This window comes from Podarcis gaigeae, assembly GCF_964106915.1.
Source record: "Podarcis gaigeae genome assembly, chromosome: 5".
NCBI classification, from domain to species: Eukaryota; Metazoa; Chordata; class Lepidosauria; order Squamata; family Lacertidae; genus Podarcis; species Podarcis gaigeae.
In genome coordinates, this window is record NC_139681.1 from 96,702,985 (window position 1) to 96,729,693 (window position 26,709).

The 26,709-nt window shown below is 47.9% G+C and overlaps 1 protein-coding gene across 1 annotated transcript; it reads left to right on the plus strand.

Moving 5' to 3' along the window:
• Nucleotides 1–15,308: 15,308 nt before the first annotated feature.
• NPPC (natriuretic peptide C) lies at nt 15,309–25,445 on the plus strand. The gene is made up of 3 exons (XM_083740015.1): nt 15,309–15,595; nt 17,136–17,529; nt 24,818–25,445. Exons 1-2 carry the CDS (start codon nt 15,503–15,505, stop codon nt 17,490–17,492), a joined length of 450 nt encoding a protein of 149 aa, XP_083596141.1. The 5' UTR covers nt 15,309–15,502; the 3' UTR covers nt 17,493–17,529; nt 24,818–25,445.
• The last annotated feature ends 1,264 nt before the right edge of the window (nt 25,446–26,709 follow it).

The following is a 26,709-nucleotide window of genomic DNA, read 5'->3' on the forward strand; positions in this document are numbered from 1 at the left end:
GGGATTTGAGCCCGGGTCTCTCCCAAGTCCTAGTCTGACACTCAAAGCAGTGCACCACACTTGCTCTTTAATTTAATTGGCAGCAGGACGCTTGTCACCAGCCATACACGCTGGCACGTCCCACAAGGACTTTCACCTCAAAGTTGCATAGGAAGAGATCTCTCGGGACGCACCTCTTTATGGGGGACGACTGCTCAGTGCCTGCCGTACACAAGACCCGCTGGAGCACTCTTCCAGTGAGAGATTGCCAACAAGACACTGTTGATATATAATTGATTATACCCCACTTCCCCCCTCCAAATGTTGTTATTGTTTAGTCGTGTCCAACTCTTCGTGAGCCCCTGGACCAGAGCACGCTCCTGTCTTCCACTGCCTCCCGTAGTTTGGTCAAACTCATGCTGGTAGCTTCGAGAACACTGTCCAACCATCTCGTCCTCTGTCGTCCCCTTCTCCTTGTGCCCTCCATCTTTCCCAACATCAGGGTCTTTTCCAGGGAGTCTTCTCTTCTCATGAGGTGGCCAAAGTATTGGAGCCTCAGCTTCAGGATCTGTCCTTCCAGGGAGCACTCAGGGCTGATTTCCTTCAGAATGGAGAGGTTTGTTCTTCTTGCGGTCCATGGGACTCTCAAGAGTTTCCTCCAGCACCATAATTCAAAAGCATCAATTCTTCGGCGATCAGCCTTCTTTATGGTCCAGCTCTCACTTCCATACATCACTACTGGGAAAACCATAGCTTTTACTATACAGACCTTTGTTGGCAAGGTGATGTCTCTGCTTTTTAAGATGTTGTCTAGGTTTGTCATTGCTTTTCTGCCAAGAAGCAGGCGTCTTTTAATTTCGTGGCTGCTGTCACCATCTGCAGTGATCATGGAGCCCAAAAAAATAAAATCTCTCACTGCCTCCATTTCTTCCCCTTCTATTTGCCAGGAGGTGATGGGACATGCTCAAAATGGCTAAAAGTACTTAGCCATCTCCCTATTCTTGGGGAACCTAGTAGTTCGAAAGCATGTCAAAGTGCAAGTAGATAAATAGGTAGCGCTCCGGCGGGAAGATAAACAGCATTTACATACGCTGCTCTGGTTTCGCAGCTTAGTCATGCTGGCCACATGACCCGGAAAAACTGTCTGCGGACAAATGTCAGCTTCCTCGGCCATTAAGCGAGATGAGCGCCACAACCCCAGAGTCGTTCACAACTGGACTTAACTGTCAGGGGTCCTTACCTTTTTTTACTCAGCCATCTCCCTACTCTTGGGGGTCTCAGACACACACACACCCCGCCAAGGACACTTGCCCCTTCCAAAAAAAAAAATTATTTTAACTTTATTTTAATTTTTAAAAGAAGTTGTTTTCTTTGGTTGTTTGGTTTGGGGAGGGCTTCCTGTTTTTTGACCGGTCATATATGTGCTTTATTTGTTGCGGTGAGGGGAAAGTGTTTCTCCTGGGTTTCTTTGCCTGAAGTTTTCCTTCCATGACGTGGGTATTTTGTGAGGGCCATGGTGGTTTCTTAGAACTTCAAATGTGCCCTCAGGACAAAAAAAACGGTTGGGAGCTCCTGCTGTATTCCCCCCCTCTCTCTCTCTCTCTCTCACACACACACACACAGTCAAAATATAAACTGTAAGCAACTTGAGGTTGAGGAAGTGAACTATGGAGGATTTGGGGCAGGCAAAAGACATGACTTCTTTGTACAGCACCTATGGAACTCACTGCCACAAGAGGCAGTGGTGACCACCAAACTTGGAGGATTAGACAAATCTATGGAGGGGAGGGCTACTGGTGGCTACTAGCTTCACAATCAGAGGCAGAAAAGCTTTTGAATCCTGAATTTATTTTTTAAAAAATAAATATTTATTTGATTTTTCAAATTAAAATTTTACAGGCATATATCAAACAGAAATAATAAAAACAAGATTCCAAGGAATCTCCTGGACTTCCATCATCCCCTTTGTGGGTCTTATTATTAATCATTTCCTCCTGCATCTTTTATGATGATCCAAATCTTTACCATCTCCATTGTATCCAGAATTCACCCTTAAACTACAAGTGATATTCCAATCCTACTAACGATTTTAACTGTTTACAATCATCTATAAATTTTCCCCATTCCTTATTAAAATTTTGGCCTTCCTTATTTCTGACTCTTCCGGACATTTTAGCCATTTCAGCATAGTCCATCAGCTTCATCTGCCATTCTTCTTTGGTAGGGACTTCTTTTTTTCCTCATCTTTGGCCAGTAACATCTGTGCAGCTGTGGTCCCATCCATACATAGTCTTTCATGCTCCCTTGGGATTTTAGCACCTAGAATTCCTAAAAGGATGGCTTCAGGGGCTTTTTTTAGCAAATGTTATTTCAAACATTTTTTTTCAACTCGTTATATATCAATTCCCAAAATCCTTTTACTACCTAACAGTTCCACCATATATGACAAAAGGTGCCTTCTTTTTCCTTACATTTCCAGCATGCATTTGAGCATGTTTTATACATTTTTGCTAATTTACTAGGAGTTAAATACCATCAGCACATCAAATTTCAGCAGTGCTCCTGTTCTCGGGTCCCACTCGTGGGCTTCATTTTTGGGACATCTGATTGGCCGCTGTGAGAGCAGGATCCTGGATCAGGTGGATCCCCTTTGACCTAATTCAGTTCTTACCTCATTGCACAGGCAGTCCTTTAAAGTGCCACATGGATTATAGCTAGATAACATTACTGTATAGACATTATTATTAATCATAGAATCATAGTAAAAACAAAGGTTCTATTTATAAATATAAGTGATGACGTCTGCGTGAGAGTGGACTTTGCATCTCAGGTGATAAGCCATAAAACTGACACCAGCAGTGAGTGTACACCTCGGCTTAAGAAGGGGGGCAGGATAGCAGCAGCAAAGACTCAGAGACAATTTGCAGTGCAAACAGCTCCAATAATAAAATAAGCAGTTCCAAATAAAATAAGCAGCTGAACCAAATTGCTGGAGGTAAAGTGGGACACAGACATTTCCTCCCCCCCTCTAAAAAAAGAAGAGAGATGGCGGCTGCAGAAACTTCCGGGGGGGGGGCATGCAAAAGAAGTGGGGCCACAAAGAAAAAGTCCCTGCTCCTTCTTGAGGACAACCTAGAAGCTGCAGCTGATAGGACCCAGAACAAGACTTCATTGGCAGATCTTAATGCTGTGCTGCTGGTGTAGTGTGATATGAGAGAGGCTGAGATACTCAGGACCCATATAGTTTAGGGCAGCCTTCTCCAACATGGTGCCCTCCAGTTAGTGTGCTGGCTGAGACTGATGGGAGTTGTACTCCAAAACTGCTCCTTTGGGAGAACATGAGACTCTGCAAGAAGTGAGGTTACAGGGAACCAGGCAGAGGGCCTTCTCAGTGGTGGCGCCTGCCCTGTGGAACGCCCTCCCATCAGATGTCAAGGAAATAAACAACTATCAGACTTTTAGAAGAGGTCTGAAGGCAGCCCTGTTTAGGGAAGGTTTTAATGGTTGATGTTTTATCGTGTTTTTAATATTCTGTTGGGAGCTGCCCAGAGTGGCTGGGGAAACCCAGCCAGATGGGTGGCATATTATTATTATTATTATTATTATTATTATTATTATTATTATTATTATTATTTGGACTACAATTCCCATCATCCTTAATTAGCATGGTTAGGGATGATGGGAGTTGTAGTCCCAAACATCTCTGAAGGGTGCACCATGTTAGATACCCATGCTCTAGTATCAACAACAGCAAGACCAAGACCTACAATATAAAAGCGTTACTGTGCTGTAATGATTGATAGATAGATGATAGATAGATAGATAGATAGATAGATAGATAGATAGAGATAGATAGAGATAGATAGATATAGATAGATAGATAGATAGATAGATAGATAGATGATAGATAGATAGATAGATAGATAGATAGATAGATAGATAGATAGATAGACAGACAGACAGACAGATAGATAGATAGATAGATAGATAGATGATAGATAGATAGATAGATAGATAGATAGATGATAGATAGATAGATAGATAGATAGATAGATAGATAGATATAGATAGATAGATAGATAGATATAGATAGATAGATGATAGATAGATAGATAGATAGATAGATAGATAGATAGATAGATAGATAGATAGATGATAGATAGATAGATGATAGATTAGATAGATAGATAGATAGATAGATGATAGATAGATGATAGATAGATAGATATAGATGATAGATAGATAGATAGATAGATAGATAGATGATAGATAGATGATAGATAGATAGATGATAGATGATGATAGATAGATAGATAGATAGATAGATAGATAGATAGATAGATAGATAGATGATAGATGATATAGATAGATGATAGATAGATTAAGCAGCATCAGTTATGATGCAATGAAACCAAACCAAATAATATTAATCAGAAGATGGAACACAGAGAACAGATTCATGTGCCTTGTTTCAAAGGGAAAGATCCACATCTAGTATTATGCAGGCATGAGGCTTGATGGATTTTCACTTTAAACTCTGAACATGCTAATGTGTCCAATGTTAACTTTGATTTATCCTGATATTTGAAACATCTGTTTGTAATCTGTCACATGGGAAGGTATTTCTCAGTCATTGTCAATTGTTTCTCTTGGAAACTTGAGCTGATTCTGTTTTGCCTGAGAGGAACACATACATGTTGTTTGGGCAAAGCATTTAGTTATTCAACCTGGGCAAGTGCAACAATTGCATATTATTTATATGTTTTTGGAATTATTGTGCTAGATATTTAGTGGTCAGTTGTGCTTATGGCTGAGACTTCATCAATGGGAAAACAGCTGGATTTAAAAAGACGGGCAGTCAAACAGATTTTTCAACCAGTGTCCCATCTTCTGATTAATATGACTTGGTTTGATTTCATTATATCTCAGTTTATGTAGCTCATGATATATAGAGAGAGAGATAGTACAATACTGTACAGTGGTACCTCAGGTTACATACGCTTCAGGTTACATACGCTTCAGGTTACAGACTCCACTAACCCAGAAATATTGCTTCAGGTTAAGAACTTTGCTTCAGGATGAGAACAGAAATCATGCTCCAGCAGCGCAGCAGCAGCGGGAGGCCCCATTAGCTAAAGTGGTGCTTCAGGTTAAGAACAGTTTCAGGTTAAGAACAGACTTCCAGAACGAATTAAGTTCTTAACCTGAGGTACCACTGTATAGATTTTGTTGCTGTTATTTTTATTTTTTTGTTTCTATTTCCACACTGCCTTTTTCCCAGACCAGGACTCAAGGCAGCTGGCACAAATTTGCCTGGATAAAATAAGGAAAGCAAAAAAAAACATATAAAGGATATTTGTTAAAAAGCAAACTTAAATATAATCAAAACATTTTTTTTAAAAAAAAGCAGATCTATTAAAATACAGATACTACAGACTGTAGTTTTCCACTTTGATATTTTGGGTCTTGTCTGTGCTGCTGCTGCTTTTTGTTCTGCTCTAGACCATGATCCCTATAACACAACCAGTTCTGTTCAACTCTTCCACAGCCTGCAATGAAGTTGTTAGGGGGGTTATGCAAATTTGTATGGTGCGCCTGAGCCCCAAACCCTCTAAGCACTGTTTTAGCAACATCCTTCTCTCTCCCCTTGACAGTAGCTGCACTAGCTTCACAGCCATCTCTCCAGACAGGGGGGTCTACTCTGAGGAAGACTCTCCTAGGACACAACCCTTTCCTTGCCCATGTAAATTTGGCAGCAGGGAGGAGCTCATCTGGGTGACTTAATACGTCTGCCTGAATCGTAATCAGAATTAATAAAATGGCTATTAAAACCTCCCAGGCTGTCGTTTTGATTTTAAGAGCTGTCTGTTGACTTGTTTGGGTGCTTTGGCTTGCCGAAAGGTTAGCAATCTGTTCTGCTTACCAGAATCTGCAAGTGATGTCAAAAGCGGTTACAAAATAGGCTCGGTGATGTCATTTATCGGACACCAATGGAAAATATTCTGTGAAACCTCAGCTTTAACCTGCTTTGCATGTCTCAATTCTACATATTTCTTTGTTTCTCCAAAGCAAAGAAATCGACATTTCAGTCAACTGGCTGGATTTATGCCTTTTTAATACATTCTTATAAATGCCAGCGAAAGAGGTCTGCATGGTTTTACATTTACAGTAAATATGAGGTCAGGGACTGAATTTGTTCTGTCTGACGTTTCTCCTTCCAGCCCCCAATGGAGATCTGAGACAGATCGTCTCTGCTGGACAGTTCCTGGAGTAAAACAATCATAGAAGCATCAAAATTCACCCGGTGCTATACCAGCTGCACTGGCTCCCGGTGGAGTACAGGATCAGGTTTAAGGTGCTGGTTTTAACCTTTAAAGCCCTATATGGCCTAGGACCCTCGTACCTACGGGACCGCCTCTCCTGGTATGTCCCACAGAGGAACTTACGGTCTGCAAATAAAAACATCTTGAAGGTCCCAGGCCACAGAGAGGTTAGACTGGCCTCAATTAGAGCCAGGTTGGCAATCTGCACAGAATTTTGCTTAACGGTTGCCATCAATTTGATTTTAATTAATTTTTATAATGAAATGTTTTTAGAATGTTGGATTATTTGATTGTTGTTAGCCATCCTGAGCCCGGCTTCGGCTGGGGAGGGCGGGATATAAATAAAAAATTTTATTATTACTATTATTATTATTATTATTATTATTATTATTATTATTATTAGCTGCCTTATACTTAGTCAGACTATTTCTCCATCTCTAGCCCCAAGACTGAGAGAAAGGTAAATGTTCCCTCAAGTCTTCATAAAGCTCAATTTGACTTCAATTCCAGGGAAGATACAAGAACGGATTATAAAGGAGTCACTTTGGAGGAAGCAGTTTTAATAAGCAGTTTCTATGATTAATAGAAACCAGCATGGGTTAGTTGATTGCAAATCCTACCAAACTTGTCTTATCTCATTTTTTGGTTGGGTTGCTAGCTTAGTGGATCATGGGAATGCTGCAGACATAATTTAACTAGTAAAGGTAAAGGTAAAGGGACCCCTGATCATTAGGTCCAGTCGTGGCCGACTCTGGGTTGCGGCGCTCATCTTGGTTTATTGGCCGAGGGAGCCGGCGTACAGCTTCCAGGTCATGTGGCCAGCATGACTAAGCCACTTCTGGAGAACCAGAGCAGCGCACGGAAATGCCATTTACCTTCCCGCCGGAGTGGAACCTATTTATCTACTTGCACTTTGACGTGCTTTTGAACTGCTAGGTGGGCAGGAGCAGGGACTGAGCAACGGGAGCTCACCCCGTTGCGGGGATTTGAACTGCCAACCTTCCGATCGGCAAGTCCTAGACTGTGGTTTAACCCACAGCGCCACCCGCGTCCGATAATTTAACTAGGTTTCAGCAAAGCATTTCACAACATCACCTGTGATGTTTCAGTAAGTAAAACAGGTTCAACGTGGGGTAGATAATTTAAAAAATCTGTAGGATGCAGATTGGTTGGAAAACTGAACAAAAAATGTGACATGATGTGACATCATTTTAAAGATACATGGCGTGGCATTCTGGGGCAAATGTTTCTATTGCCCTGCTCTTGTTATTGCTTAAGCCACCTGTCTCAGTCTGCTGGTAGAATCAGCTTACCTGAGGCACTTTTGCCACCGCCAGCCTGTCACTGTCTTTGGGTGAAATTCAATCACATCCCGGGAAATTCAGGTTGTGCAATTAAGAGTACCGGTACATTGTGTTTTGCGCAACAAACCTGCTTCCAGAAAAGACTGGGATTTTGTGTGTGTGTTCGTGATAAGGAAAGCGAGGGTGAAACGCGCTGGAAAGTGTGAAGCAACTTCTGCTTTGACACAGCATCATCTAACCTCCCTGCTCACGAATCAGAGTGAATCAATCGCTGGCATGTTCTAAGCTTCCTGCAGACAAATCTGAATCTTTCTTTTCTTTTTCTAATATTTTTTTAATTTGATTTTCAGAAAGAAAAAAAAAGAAGAAGGGGGGAGAGAAACAAAAATAAATAGTGACAAGGTTACATCCAAATATCTTACACATTCACGTATCGAGATGACTCTGAATCTCCTGACTTCCCTCTATCCCATCCATGGGTCCTCTTAATTTTGTTTTCACCTGCATATCAATACTTCTCCAAAATTTTCATCTTCCTAAATTATCTGTAGTTTCTATTACATTACAAGTACATTTGAAACCCTGCTAATTTTTTAACCTGTTTGCAATGATTTTGTATATACATTATTGTAATGGTTCTAGGGGTTGCTCGTGCGTAAGTTGTCGCCACACCTGGCTGGGTTACCTGGGTGAACCCTTTCTGTCTGGACAGCCACTCACCCGTGGCTGTCTCAATCGCTGGCAGAATCCGTCAGTGGGCATTTCTTGAACTTCTTCCAGCAAAGAAGTTCTTTGACGCCAAGCCTCCTCCTACTCTCCCTGCGCGGAAGTCTTCTGCGCAGGGAGGGTGTGGGCAGCAGAGGACCCGTGCTCTCCCCGCTGGTCTCCGGCGAGGAGTCCTGGAGCCCCCTCTCCGATTCCCCCATCTGCCCCCCTTCTCCACTGGTGCTACGCTGATTTCCTTCCCCAGCAGATGGGCTGCCTCTCTCCCTACTGGGACCCTCTCTGGCATCCCTCTGGAGCCTTCCCTCCGCCTCTGGCTCCGATGGCAGTTCCCTGACAATTATAAACATTTCCCATTCTTTTTTAACATTTATTATCTTCTTGGTTCCTGAGTTTCCCAGTTAATTTTGCCATTTTGGCACAGTCCATCAGCTTGATCTGCCATTCTTCTTTGGTCGGGGTTGACTCTTCCTTCTGGGCTAGCAGCATCCGAGTGGCCGTTGTACATACATAAAGAGTTTCTTCTGATCATTTGGGATCCTGGTACCTATAATCCCTAATAAGAAAGATTCTGGCTTTTTAACAAAAGTTAATTTAAACTTTTAAAAATTTCATTATATATCATTTCCCAGAATTTTTAAATTACATTACAGTTCCACCACATATGATAAAAGGTACCCTCTTTTTCTTTACATTTCCAGCATATATTGGTGCTTGTTCTACACATTTTTGCTAGTTTTACTGGGATTAAGTACCACTGATACATCATTTTCATATGCACTCATATCTTGGGTTACAGATGCTTCAGGTTGTGTTTTTTTGGGTTACGGACGCGCCAAAACCTGGAAGTACCAGAACGGGTTACTTCCAGGTTTCGGGGGTTGCGCATGTGCAGAAGTGCTAAATCGCGTTTTGTGCATGTGCAGAAGCACCGAATCACAACCCACACATGTGCAGATGTGCCGCTGCAGGTTACGAACACTGTGGGTTGTGAATGTGCATCCCGCACGGATCACATTTGCAACCTGAGCGTCCACTGTAGTTTTCTTTCAATGAAGAACATGCCGTAAATTTCAGATCGGTTTTCAATAGCCTCTCCCAATCCATTTGTATGTTATGTCCATAGCTGTCAACTTTTCCCTTTTCTTACGAGGAATCCTATTCGGAATAAGTGAATTTCCCTTTTTAAAAAAGGGAAGAATTGACAGCTATGGTTATGTCCCACGTCTTTCACTCGTTGCCTTCCAGAAAGCTTTCTCTGCCTACCAGGGCTCACTCCAAAACCTGAGAAGCAGGGAGCTTGCCTAACCATGTTCACACATCTAGATAAGCCCTGGGTTCCTTTGCCGGGGGCATCACCGGGACAGCTATGCTCCCAGCCAATGGTTCTTTCCCGCCGCCAGGAGGAAAGAGAGACCCAAGACATTCACTGCCTTAAAATTTAATAGTAGAGGAAGACAGAGGGGAACGGCCAGGATGACAAGGAGCAAGCACAAACAAATGCAATTTTTGCAGATGGAAACCTCTGTTTCTGTTGGAGGGAGGAGAGTCACAACTCACTGGCAAATGACATGTTTTGCACACCCAGGTTTAAAATCCCTGGCAGCCGCAGCCGAGAGAGAGATGAAAAGCAGCAGATCTGTGGAAGACCCTCTGCTGGAGACCTTTGGGAGTCGTTGACAGTGGGAATAACAGGCAGCCCAGGAGTACAGACAGTGGTACAGGGAGGCAGGAATGAAGTCAAAGATTTAATCTCCTGGGACAGTTTCTACCAGTTCTCTGCCTGCCAAATGCACAATTTGAGAGAAAATGCACTAAATAAGCTAAACGGAGAAAGAGCTATCACTGACAAACTGGGACGTGTCCAGAGGAGGGCAACCAAAATGGTCAAAGGCCTGGAAATGATACCTTATGAGGAACGGCTAAGGGAGCTGGGCATGTTTAGCCTGGAGAAGAGGAGGTTAAGGGGTGATATGATAGCCATGTTCCAATATATAAAAGGATGTCACATAGAGGAGGGAGAAAGGTTGTTTTCTGCTGCTCCAGAGAAGCGGACACGGAGCAATGGATCCAAAGTACAAGAAAGAAGATTCCACCTAAACATTAGGAAGAGCTGTTTGACAGTGGAATTTGCTGCCAAGGAATGTGGTGGAGTCTCCTTCTTTGGAGGTCTTTAAGCAGAGGCTTGACAACCATATGTCAGGAGTGCTCTGATGGTGTTTCCTGCTTGGCAGGGGGTTGGACTCGATGGCCCTTGTGGTCTCTTCCAATTCTATGATTCTGTGATTCTATGATTCTACATGGTTAAGGCTTCAACTCCAACTTTTGTTTTGAAAAAAATTCCCAAAGTCCCTTACCAACTCAAATGTCACAAAACAGGGAGCAAGTCTTTGAGTCCAGAAAACTTCTTCATCAGCAAAGTAGAAGTAGTAGGGGGCCGAGAAGGGGGGGCAGGATCTGCCTTGGTATTGATTTCATTGAGTCATAGAATCATAAAGTTGGAAGGGACACTAAGGGTCATCTAGTCCAACCCCCTGCCAAGCAGGAATCTTTCTCCCAATGTGGAACTCGAACCCACAACCCTGAAATGAAGAGTATTATGCTTTACCAGTTTGAAGCCAGAATGTCTGCAGTGGGCAAAAATGCAAAGCAGTCCTGTTTATTTATTTTATTTGTTTATAAAAATAATTATATACTGCTGTGTCATAAAAATACATTGCAGTGGTTTACAACAACAGTAAAACATAAAACTAGACAGTAAAATCATAAAAAGTTAAAAGCAATCATAAGTAAATACATCAGTGGACCATAGTGGGAGATGTACTCTTAATTACCTGTACAGGTCTTTCAGAATAGAAAAGTTTTCAGCGTGTGTTTAAAAGTTGCCACAGAAGGCTCCTGCTGAATCTCTAGTGGCAGAGAGTTCCACAGGACTGGGCCAATGACTCTAGAGGCTTGGTTTAGTGTTGTTGTTGAACAAGTCTCACCAACTCAGAAGCACTCCTACAGAAGATCTCAGTGATCAAGCTGGGATACAAGAGCTATGGCTGTCATAAAAATAAAAAAAAAACACCTGCGGGTCAGGATTTACCATTGCAACACTGAGGGTTAGTGGGCGGAGGAACCTCTGTCTCCAGAGCAGGGGGTTGGACTAGATGACCCTTGTGGTCCTTCTCAGTTCACAATTCTATGATTCTAGGAAAACAACGTCTTATGCTCGTGGTTTCATGTGCTTGTTTTTTCTTTTCATATGAAAATGTCCCATGTTTCTTTCTCTCCACGTGGTCCTGCAAACACCTTCACTTCTTTGGGGTTCACTTCTAGCTCCACCTTTCTAACGAGAGATTCCCCAAATTAAGACTTCAGTAGTATTCAAAGGGACTCAGGCTATGTGCCGTCCAAACTTCAGTTTTGTACTGAATGCCAGAACAGCACAAACATTTCCCTTTGAGCCCTCTGTTGAGAGAGAACGAGGGAGAGACCTACAAACGTTTCCCTTTCAAAATGTTTCTGAGCTTCTTGGGATACGCATACCTAAACTCTGCTTTCTGGCTAATATAACCATTTGGGATACATCTGGAGTTCCCTATTTTGGGGAGAAAGTGTACAGAAGTTGTCTGTTTCCCTGCCTAATCATCATAACTGTTCATCTTTCAGTAAGGTGGGGAAGGTTTTTATTTTCATTCTTGGATGAAGACCTTTTAGTAATTTTTGTTCTAATCGGGCTTTATTCTGTGAATTTGGTTTTGAATGACCGACTGGTCTTTTATATATTTGCATGCTGCTTTTTTTTAAAAAAAGAAAGTAATGAATAAACGCAAATAGTGATGATTGTGGTGGTGGTTTTGTACCAAATTCAAGGGTTCTGGTTCTGAATGAACCTAACATTTTGGTTCCCTTAACATTGACACCCATCTGTCTCGTGAGACAATGGAAGAATGCGCCTCTGGAGGCAAAATCAAACTGTTTGAGAGTTACAGCGCCTGCTGTGGCCGTAGAGACCGATGTGAGAGAGACATGTTTTGTTGCAGCTGGGGCACACAAAGGCGTCCGGTTGTGCTGCTGCAGATGCACCAGGGCTTTTCTTCTCTCTGTGATTCCTCCCAGCGGTCATTCCTCCTCTGGTCACTACTGTGGATGCACAACTGTCTGTCTCTAGTTACAAGTAGGTAGCCGTGTTGGTCTGCCGCAGTCAAAACACAATAAAAAAATTCCTTCCAGTAGCACCTTAGAGATTCACATGAAAGCTCATACCAATAACTAACTTGTTGTTGTTCAGTCGTTTAGTCATGTCCGACTCTTCATGACCCCCTGGACCAGAGCACGCCAGGCACTCCTGTCTTCCACTGCCTCCCGCAGTTTGGTCAAACTGGTAGCTTCGAGAACACTGTCCAACCATCTCGTCCTCTGTCTTCTCCTTCTCCTTGTGCCCTCCATCTTTCCCAAGATCAGGGTCTTTTCCAGGGAGTCTTCTCTTCTCAGGAGGTGGCCAAAGTATTGGAGCCTCAGTATCACAATCTGTCCTTCCAGTGAGCACTCAGGGCTGATTTCCTTCAGAATGGAGAGGTTTGATCTTCTTGCAGTCCATGGGACTCTCAAGAGTCTCCTCCAGCACCAGAATTCAAAAGCATCAATTCTTCGGCGATCAGCCTTCTTTATGGTCCAGCTCTCACTTCCATAACTAACTTAGTTGGTCTCTAAGGTGCTACTGGAAGGATTTTTTTATTTTATTTTGTCTGTCTCTAGGCCCTGTGGACACCTGCAAGTTTGCAGACATCTTTGTACTGCAGAGTTGGTCTGCCGATGGGCCTGATTGTCATACACCCTAAAACACACACACAGAGAATCTGCAGTCTTGTTTTGTCAGATAAAGTGGACTCCAAGGTGACAAGGTTAGGCAGAATAAAAGGGGGGGGGAATCAGGTATCATTCTTAGTGCAGGTAAAGGGAGGGGAAGAGGTGGGGGAAGATGCCAAAGCAGTGGGTGATTTCAATTGATTAGCAAATGAAATGACAACATTGGTTGCTTGTTTTCCTCTGCCCTCACCATCCTGTTTTCCTCTAAAGTTGTAAATCCACTTTGATTCTGCTGCCCATTTTAGGCGACGGCTAAAGTCTCAAACCAGCTTATAACAGAACCTTTTAAGTGTGTGTTAATTCTGATGGGGAGAGGTGGTGTCTTTATGTGAGGGGCAGGAAGGGGTCTTGCCAGGAGAGCAAAGTGGGGAGTGGAAATCAAGCAGCGGCTCCATGGCAGCAGCCACTGATCCTCCCCATAGCAGTTGTAAAATAGGACAATTCGGATCACAGCCAGAAGAGACCCAGAGGAAGGGGTTAGATCCCCCGCCCCCTGCAGCCCTAACCCAAATCTGGGGAGAGAGTAGCAAGAAGAAAATGACAAGGGGAGAGTCAATCCAGTTATGCTCTTGTATCTGTGGAGGAGGGAGAGATCCTTTTAACCCCTCTCTCACCACTGGGTGTGGACACACAGGCACAGAAATGCCACAAGACCCTCATACTTCACTCCCCTAAGTAAAGGGGAGATGACAGAGAATAGATAGATAGATAGATAGATAGATAGATAGATAGATAGATAGATAGATAGATGATAGATAGATGATAGATAGATAGATAGATAGATGATAGATAGATAGATAGATAGATAGATAGATAGATGATAGATAGATAGATAGATAGATAGATAGATAGATAGATAGATAGATAGATAGATAGAGATAGATAGATGATAGATAGATGATATAGATAGATAGATGATAGATAGATAGATAGATAGATAGATAGATAGATAGATAGATAGATAGATAGATAGATAGATAGATGATAGATAGTGATAGATAGATAGATAGATAGATAGATAGATAGATAGATAGATGATAGATAGATAGATAGATATAGATATACCAAGCCATACATGCGTGTGCATGTGTGTATGTACACAATCAGGCGTGGAAATCCCACACCAGCTCCCCAAGCATTGGTACGTGGGCTTGGTTGTTAGATACACACGGCTGCTGTTTGCCTTCTTTCTTTCCTGCATACCTTTCTTTGCATTCTGAGTTTCGGCTGCCAGGTCTTCAAGAACCTGCCTGTCTCACGCGTCTCTCGCGCGGGAGGCTTTTCGCGGGTGAAGTCTCAGCCTCGCCAGCTCTTTCTCGGTTAGGAGCGGAGGGGGATCTCACCGCCTTCTCTCCCGGATCCCCGAGGGGGCAATCCAAGCTGCCGCCTTCGGAGCCCAAGCGCTCAAAGCGACAGGTCTAGCTGACAAATTACGCCGCCCCGAGACTCAAATGGTTCACCCGTGGGCTTTCAGACGAAAGACTGAAGAGAAGAACTTTGTGCACGCTTCAATCTGATGTGTGTTGCGGTGTGTCCCATCCTCCTAAGTCTAAAAATCAAACAACCCTCCCCTCCTCACTTAAATCAACCTCCACCAATGTGTTCTCCGGAGGTAGGAAGCAGCAACGTTATTTCTGGAGAGACACGTGTACACGTGTGATGATGATGACACGTGTCTGTGAGAGAGATTACAAGTTTGCACTAGTCTGTGCGGGGTCTTCGGTGCTGACCTCCCACGCGTTGCAAGCCTACAGGTGCTGAGGGGGGGCATCTCTGCAGAGCGCCCCATCACCACCACTAGGACGTGCCCGCCTGCTCCCTAAAGTCCCCCCCCCGCGCGCGCGGCCGTTTCACCTCCACGGCTTGTATTCCATGCACACATACACCCGTCCATTCTATTCTACTAACCACGCGCTGCAGGTTAGTAACCCAAAGGCTCTCCGTCCAGCGAGAATCCCCGTGCGCCCCATCGAGTGAGAAGCGCAAAATCCAACTCCGGGATCGCGGCTTCTCTTTCACCTCCCCCCACCCCCGCGCGCGTGCGAGTGAGGCGGAGGATGACATCACCCCGCAGGTTGGTTATAAAGGGCCGAGGGCCATCCCGGCGCTACAATCGGTTCTGGCCGTCGAAGGAGAGCGAGAGGTTGGTCTGCAGACGCGCCGCCCTCGGACACAGACTGCAGCCTGCGCGCCTTGATCCTCTGCCGTCGATCCTCCGCCGCTGCGCTCGCCTTGCCGTCGAGGGGTCTTCCGTCCCGCTGCGCTCTTCTGCTCCTTCCGCTTCTCCCTTTCTCTTCTCCCGACACCCGGTCCAGGATGTACATCTCTCACGTCGTGGCTTGCGGACTCTTCCTCGCCCTTCTCGCCCTGGCGCTGGAGGCGAAGCCGGCTCCCCAGAACCTGCAGAAGGTAAGGCGGAGCGGGGAGATTCGACAGGAAAGGTCCCGGGCTGCCTCTCCGTCGGGGCGATCCCTGGAAGCTTCGGGACTGGGAGGGAAAGGATAGATGGACGGGTAGATTCGGGATGAGGTGAGGAGAGGTGGCTGGAGAGGAACAGAAGCGAGGTCTGCCGGAGTCCTCACAGAAACGTTAATCCGGATTAAGTTGCCCCGCTTTCTAGGGCTGAAAGAGTGGCTGTCGTCTCCTGCCTTAAAGCCGGTTGACGGGCAGAGCTGACGTCCGGATAACTTTCTGGAGTCAGCGGGCGCGCTCTTGCCTGGGCTGTAGAAGCGGGATCCCTCTCTCCCGCGTACCCCTGCCTCTTGCATCCCCGACGGGGCGGACGGTCCAGCCCTGGGCGGCTTCTGCTGGGAGTGGGGCACGAAGGGCTGAATGAGAGGGACGCCCCTCATTCTCTCCGCCGGGTAGGTGGGTCGGCGACTCCAGCTGCCGCCGGCTGCTCTCCATCGCCCCGTGGTGCTGAGAGGGAGAGGGGAGGGCGTCCAGGCAAGCGGCGACGGGGCGGCTTCCGAGCTCCCTGCCCGCGGAGAGGAGCCTCTCCTTGGGGTGAGGAGCTAGGGAAATAGAGCGGAAGATTCGACACCCCCTAGAAGGAGAAGCAGACGGGGCGGGAAGCTGGGAAACCCACCGGGCGCCCGGGCGCGCCTTCGGAGGGGCAGCGCTGAAGGAGGACCAAAGGTGGGTGTTCTTGTGGAGATAGTGGAAATGGTGAGGGGGTCCTTGTCCCTGGCGGAGGAGAGAGAAAAGGAATCGGGGGAGCTTTCCTGGAGAATACCCCCAGTTCTCTTCACCGGCCAAGCAGGCGCTGAGATTCCTGGAACGCTGAGGGCTGGACTGGATGCCCTCGGGGTCCCTTCCAACTCTGCGATTCCATGAACCATTCTCCCAAGTGAAACTCAAGATCCAAGCTACTTTGGGGTCGGGGAGGTCTGATCTGGGGAGATCTGATCCCCAAAAAACCTCTTCCTACCGGCATTTCCCCCTCGCCCTCCAGCCCCCCCCCCACTCCGCGTTGTCCTTTCTCTTCCTTCTCCCCGAATAAACTTGTGACCCGGACAGTCCTCTTGGCCTGAGGCTGAGGTGGCGAGGTGGGCTTGACAAATGGGAAGGAGGGCCAGATGCCACCCGCCCAATTCGCCGCCCCCGCCAGTCCTCCCAGTCCCCAGGACGGGGGTGTTCCTCGAGGGGACGCCCTGGGTTGGCAGGGAGCGCACGAGGAATCTCCGCGTGTTGGGGTCCGCGACTGCGTCCTGATGGGAGCCCCGTTCTCACCCGCACCCACCCGGCCCTCCTCTTCCTGCCATCGCTCTCCCTGCAGCCCGGGGCAATCCGAGGTTCCTCGAGGGGGCGGCCAGGCTGAGCCGAGTGGAGAAACCCTCTGGGCTGTTATTTCCTGCTGCTGCAGTGGGGCTGCCCTGCCCCTCCTTCCCTCCACTTGCGCTCCCATCCAGCACCTCGCTAACCCCTCTATCTCGCTTCCTCCGCGCAGGGTCCGTCGGGGAGCTTGGCGGCGCTGGGGCGCGAACTGGCGGAGCTGCTGGAGGCGTCGTCGGGGCCCGCGGCGGGCGGTGCGCGGAGCGGCGGAGGAAAGCAGGGCTCCTCGTCGCAGCAGAAGGGCAAAGGCTCGTCGTCGTCGAGGCTCATGCGGGACCTGCGCACCGACACCAAGCAGTCGCGGGCCACCTGGGCGCGGGGGGCGCACCCGGAGCACCACGCCGGCGGAGGAGGAGGCGGCGGCGGCGGAGGGTCGCGGCGCTTCAAAAGCCCCTCCAAGAAGGGCTCCACCAAGAACTGCTTCGGCCTCAAGCTGGACCGCATCGGCACCATTAGCGGCCTGGGCTGCTGAGCCGTCGAGGGCGGCCTGCGGGCGACACCTAGCGGCGGTGAGTAGACAGCGCGCGCTGCCGTCCATCCCAAGCCGAGACGGCGCTGGTTTTAACGCTAGCGCAAAAGTGAGAGCGTTCTAACCTTCAGCGCCTCAAACCCCCTCCTTGTCTGTCTGTCTGTCTGTCTGTCTGTCTGTCTGTCTGTCTGTCTGTCTGTTTCTCTTGTACCCCACCTTTTCCTCCCAGTAGCTCGAGGGGGCGCACGTGGTTCTCCCCTTCCTTCTTCACGCAGCAGCCTGTAGTTAATCTACAGAACTCCTTCCCACAGGAGGCAATGATATCAGAGAAGAATTTAGAGGGGCGCTCCTAGCTCTGCCGCACTGCATCATGTGATCAGTTATGCGCAGTGGGGCTTACCTGCCCCCCCCCCCAATATTTTATTCAAGTTGGCACCCCTGGCACGGAACCTCAGGCACAGCAATGCATAGGGCGCCACTGAAATTTGAGAGGTCCGCCATTGGCAATGGCCACCAGCTGGGGCAGACTCTTTGGTCATCTTTCCTAATATAGTGCCCTGTGCGAGCCCAACATTTGGCACCCCCAAACGGATCTTCTCAGCTAGGGATCTTCTCAATTGGTCGCCCCCTTCACTCCGTGCCCTGTGCAGCAGAACTGCCCACACAGCCCTCAATCTGGTGCTGGCACCAACCTAAATGTGAGAGAGGGTTGGACAATTTCATGAGGAGAGGGCTATTGAGGGCTACTAGCCACAATGGTTATGCGCTGCCTCCAAGTTCAGAGGCAGAAATGCTACCAAATACCAATTGCTGGAAACCACAGCAAGGGAGCGTTTCCCTTGTGCTTGAATCCAAACAAACTATTCTTTGAAAGCACTGCTGCCTGCAGCTGTGGAGGTAGAGCCTAATCACCCTGGCTAGCCGCCCTCGACGGCCCTCTAGTGAGGTAGGATAGCAGGAAATAATGCCCATCTATTTCACATCTGGCAACCAATGTGCCGCTTTGGTTTCAGACAGTACATGGGTAGATGAGTCCAAAAAGCCTGGGACACAAATTTTCACGGCCATCTAGCAGCTATGGCGGTTCATTGACCGGAAGTAATAGACTGAACGTTAATTCTGGAAGTCAAAACAAAACAAAAAAAATCCTTCCAGTAGCACCTTAGAGACCAACCAAGTTTGTTATTGGTATGAGCTTTCATGTGCATGCACAGAAGTGCGCATGCACATGAAAGCTCATACCTGAAGAATATGTGTATCTGAAGAAGTGTGCATGCACACAAAAGCTCATACCAATAACAAACTTAGTTGGTCTCTAAGGTGCTACTGGAAGGAATTTTTGTTTCTTTGTATTGACTACAGCTACCTACCTGTAACTACCGTAATTCTGGAAGTGTTTACTTGATTCTGACCAAACTAAGCTTCTTTGGTTGCCAGATGTGATTCCCCCCCCCCACCCCCAGCTCTCCTACCCCACCTGTCTCTTGTATGAATTTGCCATAAATCAAACATGCAAGTATGTGGCGCTTTCAAGTTCTCAAAGCACTTTTCATGTCCGGACAATATTGAAAACCAGCCTTTAAGTTAGGCTAGGGTTCTTGTTCCCACCTTGGAGGCAGGACTGAGGCCGAAAGATAGAAGCTTAGCTAAGGCCACATAGCAGGTTCTTGGTAAATGTGAGATTTGAACAGGGCCTTCTTTTCTTTTTAAAAAGGCTTACACAATGTAGCCTCAACACTATTTCCACAAGACTGGTGCACTGTCCCCAAATCCACCCCTCTGACGTGAGTGTGTATAATAATTTGGGGCATTGGAGGAGAACATTTGAGCAAATTATTCCTTAAAGGCAAGTGCATAAATTATCCACAAAATAACTAAATATTTTGCTTGGAGGCCGAAACAGTGAGGGTTTGGGGTGTGGAGCAGTGAGAAATGCCTCAGATCCAAAACTGGCCTGCCCCCCTCATGCACGGAGCAGGGCGCTGTTTTTCCTGAAGACAGCCCTCAGATTTGGCTCACACCTGCTTCCTCTCAAATTAGGCGCTGCGAATAATTATAGTTATTCCTATAGTTAGGCCTTCAAACAATCCAAAGGGTATTTTTTGGGGAGGGCTCCTTATGTATTTATACATCCCCCGTGCTGCCTTGCAGAGAGCCTCCTGCCTGCCGCTGGCATAGCAAAGATGGCTAAGGCACCTGCTGAGAGCCGGAAACTAAAATAGGAGGTTGGAGAAGCCCAGTTCCAGACAGCGTATAGGTCAGTGTCAAGGTTGTCCTACACAGTGGTGGTGGCTGGTGCCCATTGCAACCGGTAGGGCAGAAGGAAGGGAGGCTGCCAGTAGGTGGCGGCAGAGCCAACTCAGTCTGGTTGTAAGAAGGAAGATGGGTGGGTAAGGGCTGTCTGAGGGCAGGGCCCCACTTTCCCCAACGTACCAGCCTCCCCATGTCATACAGCCCCTTCCCCAGTGGAGATCCAGCTGGGCAGAGGGGGTTTGGAAAGGTGTCTGGCGTGTGCCCACAGCTTCCCTCCCATCCAGCTGCCCATTGAAATTAATCGTAGAGTTGGAAGGAACCATGAGGGTCATCTAGTCCAACCCCCTGAAAGGAATATTTTGCCCAGCATGGGGCTCAAACCCATGACCCTGAGGTTAAGCAACTCATGCTCAACCAACTGAGCTAAACTCCGTGTAGAAACTGCTTGCCCTCTCACCCTCTTTTTAAAGCTATCTGGCCTCCACTGCTTCCAGTGGGAGGGAGTTCCATTGTTTAACTACGCACTCAGAATATTTGTTTGCACCAAGGATGCTAGAACTCCCTCTGAACTTCCCGCGATTTGTGTGGCCTTGTGAATGCTGTTCACGGAGCACAGGAAGCGAAGTGGAGCAGAGCTGTTTTAAACCGGGGTGCTCACTGTTAGCAGACGGAGCAGAGGGGGGCGGGACCAACTGTAGTGGAGGGGCCCACTACAATTCCCTGCAAAGTTTAGTGCAGACCCCCTTTGAAACGAGCTGGAGCTGATCTGCAGGAGAGACTAGCAGATTGTGGGGCACATGTCCAAGTGTCTCTTGAGGTTGCCAGCTGGCCAAAGGAACGTGCCAGGTTTGGGCAAACGCTCTGCCCGAAACGCTTGCCGCATCCAATCCATGAGAAAGGGAAGGTTGCAGAAGGCGAGGGCAGTAGCAGCAGCGGCATCTATGGTGCAGAAAATGAGGGGAATCCAGGGCCACAGTCACCATGTCTGAGAGTGGGGCTGGTGAGGCCAGGGAGCTAGCTAGTGGGGAATCACAGAATTACAGTGTTGTAAGAGATGCAGGTGGCTCTGTGATTTAACCCTAGGACTTGCCGATCAGAAGGTCGGCGGTTCGGATCCCCATGACGGGGTGAGCTCCCATTGTTCGGTCCCTGCTCCTGCCAACCTAGCAGTTTGAAAGCACATCAAAGTGCAAGTAGATAAATAGGTACTGCTCTGGCGGGAAGGTAGACGGCGTTTCTGTGCGCTGCTCTGGTTCGCCAGAAGCGGCTTAGTCCTGCTGGCCACATGACCCGGAAGCTGTACGCCGGCTCCCTTGGCCAATAAAGCGAGTTGAGCGCTGCAACCCCAGAGTTGACCATGACTAGACCTAATGGTCAGGGGTCCCTTTACCTTTAAGGGATGCAGAGGATCATCTATCCCAACAGGCAGGTGGCCCAGAGGGGCAGCCAAACAGCCCCACTTGGCTGAAAGTGTGCCCCAGGCCTCGCTCTGGAGGAGCTGCTTGACCAGCCAGACCCGCTGCCTGGTCAAAACTCCCTGTCATTTCCTCCTCTAGTTGGCAGCCTTGCTGGGGCAGTGGAGGGACAGTATGAGGAAAGTGGTCTCATCCTGCACAGATTCTGGGTTCAGCAGCCTGCTATCTGGTAGCTCAGCAGGACCTCAGCAACTTCAGAGCCTGTGTGGTGTACTGGTTAAGAGTGGTAGTCTCGTAATCTGGGGGACCGGGTTCGAGCCTCCGCTCCTCCACATGCAGCTGCTGGGTGACCTTGGGCCAGTCACACTTCTCTGAAGTCTCTCAGCCCCACTCACCTCACAGATTGTTTGTTGTGGGGGAGGAAGGGAAAGGAGAATGTGATCCGCTTTGAGACTCCTTCGGGTAGTGATAAAGCGGGATATCAAATCCAAACTCCTCTTCTTCTTCTTCAAGGCAAGGGTTGAAGGCCACAGGGATGCCCACCACAAACAGGGGGGGGGGGTGTCATAGCCCAAACCAGAGGTTCCCTCTGGCGCAGGGACAGCACAGCTGGGACTATGGGCACCCAAGCCAGCTGCTGGAGCAACCGGTTTGATAGCTGGGTTACGTAGTAATGGACAGGAGGAACTCCCCTGTCTATCAGCGCTGCCTCCCAGCTCATTAAAGGGCCGGTGTCTTTTGCCACAGCCATTGAAGCCTTTGGGATAACTGGTTTTCCAGCAGTGGGGTTCTCTCCTCTAGTTACCCAGGGAGCCTGTGGACCCAACCATCAGGGCCCTGTGCCAAAGGCGTCTCCTCGGGGAAAGCCCAGGTTCCTGGGGGAACCCGCCGGGGATGGATCACGGGGAGTGGGTCCACCTCCTCTTCAGAGCTGCAGAGGATTCTGAGCATAGATGGCGAGGTAGCCATGCAATGGGATCTGCTGTGTACAGAGTGATCAAGCCACAACTGCTTTGCAGCCAAGAACCCCTCTGTCTGTGCTGCTGGTCCGGGAGAAGGGTGTGCAAGTAGCAGGTTCCTTTCCAGCTAGGGCTGTTCGCACGACCCCTTTGAACCCAGGGCCGGGGGCAAATTCCCCTGCTCCTGCAGAGCACCGGCTGCAAACAACACCACATTGATGGTTTCCCCAGAGCTGGCCCTCTCTCCGCCAGGAGCTCAGCCTCCCTCCTCCAGCCCTCTTGCTCAGATATGCATTCCCAGGCGTCGGCAGCAGGTTTGCTAGGAAACCGTGAAAAGCGCCCAGGCCAGGGGCTCATTATGAGGGTTCAGATCGATGGGCAAGTGGCTCTCACTTGCTCATTTCGAGAAGACAAGCGCAGCTGAGCTTGCAGATCGCCCCATGCTGTGTCGGCTGCTCCAAGTCTCTCCCCTTGCTGTGTTTTTCTTATGTGGAGACAGACACATTGAGGGGGGCGCCAGTGCATTACCAGAGGACACAGAGCTTCGGGATGTGTGCCTATGCTGATTTAGATGCATAGGTGCCATCTTAGAAACAGTTGCCACAGTTGCCACAAGAGCCAGTGTCGTCTAGTGGTTAGAGCAGGGGTCAGCAAACTTACCGCACCTTGGGCCGGTGTCTCCAGCGCCGATCATGTGGCGGGCTGGAGGGTGGGGGAGCGCGTGCCCATATGCGTGCACACACTCTATTTCTGGTGCACCTCCGGGTCAGAGGAGCACTGGAAATAGCTTAAGTACATGTGCATGGGCCTCCTCTGACCCGGATGTGCACTGGAAAGAACACTTATGCATGTGCGAATAATGCTTGCGCATGCGCAAATAACACTTGTGCATGCGCACAAGCTACTTCTGGTGTTCAGTGGGCAGCCGTGCAGCGCAGTGCTGGTAAAAGTGGGCGGCGGCAGCGGGTGGTGGTGGCCACTGCGGGCCGGATAAACGAGTCCCTGGGGCCTTATCCGGCCTGCAGGCCTTAGTTTGGGGACCCCTGGGTTAGAGCAAAAGAGGCAGTGCAGCATAGTGGTTAGAGTGTTGGACCGAGACCTGGGAGAGACTGGGGTTCAAACCCCCACTTGGCCACAAAGCTCACCGGGTGACCTTGGGTGCTAGTCTCATTCTCTCAGCCTGTCCTATGCCACAGGGTTGTTGTGGGGAGAAAATATGGGAGGTGGGGAGAACCATGCACACCACTTTGAGCACTTGGGCAAAAGGCTGTGATATAAATGTGACAGACAGATAGATAGATGATAGATATACTTCTCAGCCTAGTTGGGAAGACAGAGCAGATCTTCTTGCTCAGCCTGTAGCTTCTCCAACCGGCGACTTGCTCCTGCTTTCCCTTCGCAGGCTTCTTTGAATTTAACCTGGGCTTGGACTGGCCGGCCCTTGCCCAGAGAGGAAGCTTCCAAAAAGAGCAGCAAAGTAGCCGGGCTGCTTCCTTGGCTCAAAGGCAGATGATTAATCAACTTAAAGGAACATCTCTTGCGGGGCAATCCTATGGCAAGATCTGCTGGGTTAAGCAGTTTAAGATGCACTGGATATCTGACTGAGCCAAAGATAAACCAGCATAATTTGCTCATTCCTGCTCAGCAGGGGCCGAGACTGAGGCTGGTGTTACGTCCCCCCAAAGTGGGATGGGACCAGTGAGGGGGGGACTTAAACTGGATCCTAAACCTGCCCACTTAGCCCCACAACTTGGCAACCCAACAAAGAACCCTCCGTTTAGATGGTCAAACGTCTTAGCTATGCCTTTTCTTTGCTAAGTGTCTCAACTACTGCGATAGATATGAGTTGGTGTAGTTATTGCTAATTGTTCTGCTTTTTATATGCAGCTGTGGGCATGTGCATGCACAGGATCGTTGTCTGTTCAATTTCTAGCCCCTAAGCATGTGAGATGCTGCCTTGGTAATGGCAGGTTTTAATTCTTTAGCTTGAGGGGACTTTCTTTCATTCTTATCCTTCTAATATTGTTATGTCGTGGTCTTGTACTGCTTTGATGAATGATCTATTGGGCTGGTTCCAATGTTCTCTGCCTGCTAGAATTATGATACTGCGCTTCAAAGGAGTCCCAACGCAACAGCTGCACTAGCGGAAACTCCTTGCGCAACAGGTTAACACAATCTATTGTGCAGCAACGTTGCCAGCAGCCTGCTGAATGCACTCTCTTGCACTGCAATGTTCTGCTGGTGATAAACATTTCCCCGGTAGAGCAAGCACACTGCTAGATAGAGTTAACTTAGCGCTACTTTTTATACAAGCTCTTGTATTATCCTGCGACCTTTTCTTGATTAATACGCTGTGTCCCGTTGATAGTTACATACAGATACAAAAGGAGATACCATATCTTCCTGTACACATAGAAATGTAAGGCTGTCGTCACGCAGCGCCCACTGGAAGATGTGTAGTGCTGCATCAGAAAAGCTGGATTTGCTTTCAGTCAGGGTGGGGGAAGGAAGCCAAAGAGGAGGCAGGTGGGTGCCATTCCCATTCTAGGAGAACAAGGTAGAAGTTAACGCTGAGCTCCAGCACCTTTTTTTCCTAGGAAAATAGCATTGTCTTTATATATATGCATAACTTACTTCTTAACCTATCTACCTAGAGATGATCTGTGAAGTTCCTAATCCATCACCTCTTTTCTCATTCCAGGTCTTTGAACTGACGAGGGTTATTCTACATTCCATCACCCCATCCCAAGGACATTTCTTGGCCATCTCCTCACCGTCATGCAGGGTCAATGTTGATGGCACCCGAAAAAGGCTTGGCTGGGCTTATCCTATTGGTACGAGGACTTTTAGCAGAACCAGCAAATTTTTTTGGGGGGGGGGGTGTTAGTGGTGAGGGTGGGGTGTCCGGGGTGGGTTTGTTTTTGAAATCCAAAAGCTCTTTTCCTATCATACCCAATATATACACACACACATATATGTATCCTACACACCAACAACCCACCCACGACAAAGGACCGCTCCAAGCCCAGAGACTGTGGAAGCTGTTTGTACATTCATGTCACGCATAAATGTATTTATGTTGTAAAGCTATTTATATATTGTTTATAAAGAGATATTTATAAAAATTTTATTTATGTAACTAAATGAAAAGGAGTCTAGCATTGTAACTTCTTTTCCCCGTCCTAAATAGTTGGAAAATGTTGAAGGAAAAAAAAAACACCATTCCATGTACCATTTGTAACCTGTCTTTCTTTTTACTCCTCGAAGAGTTGTTGGTTTTGGAAAAAGACCTCAGCTGCTGTAAATATATTAGAATTGGTAGCTGGTAACTAAGTAAGATCTCCAGTTTTCTCAGAGGTGGTGTTTGATAGGAAGGGCTTTCGGTCATGGATGATTTGGGGAACTCATTCTGCTTTGGGCCTTGTCCCCGTCTGCAATTTCTACGGGCATGCAGAACATAAATGGCGCTCCAGATGTGGTTGTACTCTGGTTCCCATCATGCTGGCTGGGACTGACGTGAGTTACCAGTCCAACTGCAGTGAGAGAGTCACACGTCCGAAATGCCAGCTGCAGTGGGAGATGCCAGGGGTACAATCTGGGACCTCCTGTGTACATGGCAGGAACCAACCTCAGCCATACATGTGGCAGGCAGGACGGTATGTTGCTGCCTCTGTTTTGGATCACATGCAGGTGAGGAACCCAAAGCGGCTCTCAGTCCATCAATAAACAATATTTGAGAGCTGAAAATTGCCCAAGGAGGTGCCGCTGCCCTTAATACTATCTGCTAGGACAGGGGTAGTCAACCTTTTTATACTTACCGCCCACTAATGCATCTTTATTGATGGTAAAATTTCCTTACCGCCCATCAGATGCCGTAGAACCCCTTCCCGCCCACCTAGAGTCCTGAGACGCCCACTAGTGGGCAGTAGGGACCAGGTTGACAACCCCTCTGCTAGGAGGTTATTGCAGCACTTCAAAATCCTGTGCTACATGTTTTGTGGTGGGACAAAAAGGAAGGAGGTGGGCAGTTTTCAGGCTTGTCAAATCTGTTTTGGGTTTCTTTACCAGAACTCCAGAATCTCCTGACCAAGGTGCTAAGGACAGATGACAGATAATTGGTTTTAATTGCACTCACAGTCCTGCCACACACAAAAATCCCACCCTGCTTTGCTCCCCCCCCCCATTTCACCAGTTGGGGGGAAGAGCCAATTTGTGGGTTTTGATGTTGTTAAAACAATTCAGTCCAAAAATCTCGCTAGCCTCCGGCAAATCACTCAAGAGATCTCACGTGAGAATAACCTGTCAAAGTGAGCCAAGGGGGTGGGAGCTGATAATTTGTCTTCTGGCCGTAAAACCTGCAGTAGGTCCTGGCTTGCCTTCTGCCTACCCCTAGCACAAGGCAGAACTACAGTCTCCCATTGTCCAACTTCTTCTGTACATCTCTGCCTGGGCAGATGAGGTTGCCAAGAGGGTTCTTCCTTCTCCTCTGTATGAGATCTGTGGGAGAGGGCCTTTTTGGTGGTGGCCCCCTGTATGTGGGAACTCCCTCCCTCTACTGAGGCGCTTCTGGCACTACCTCTTCATAACTTTAAG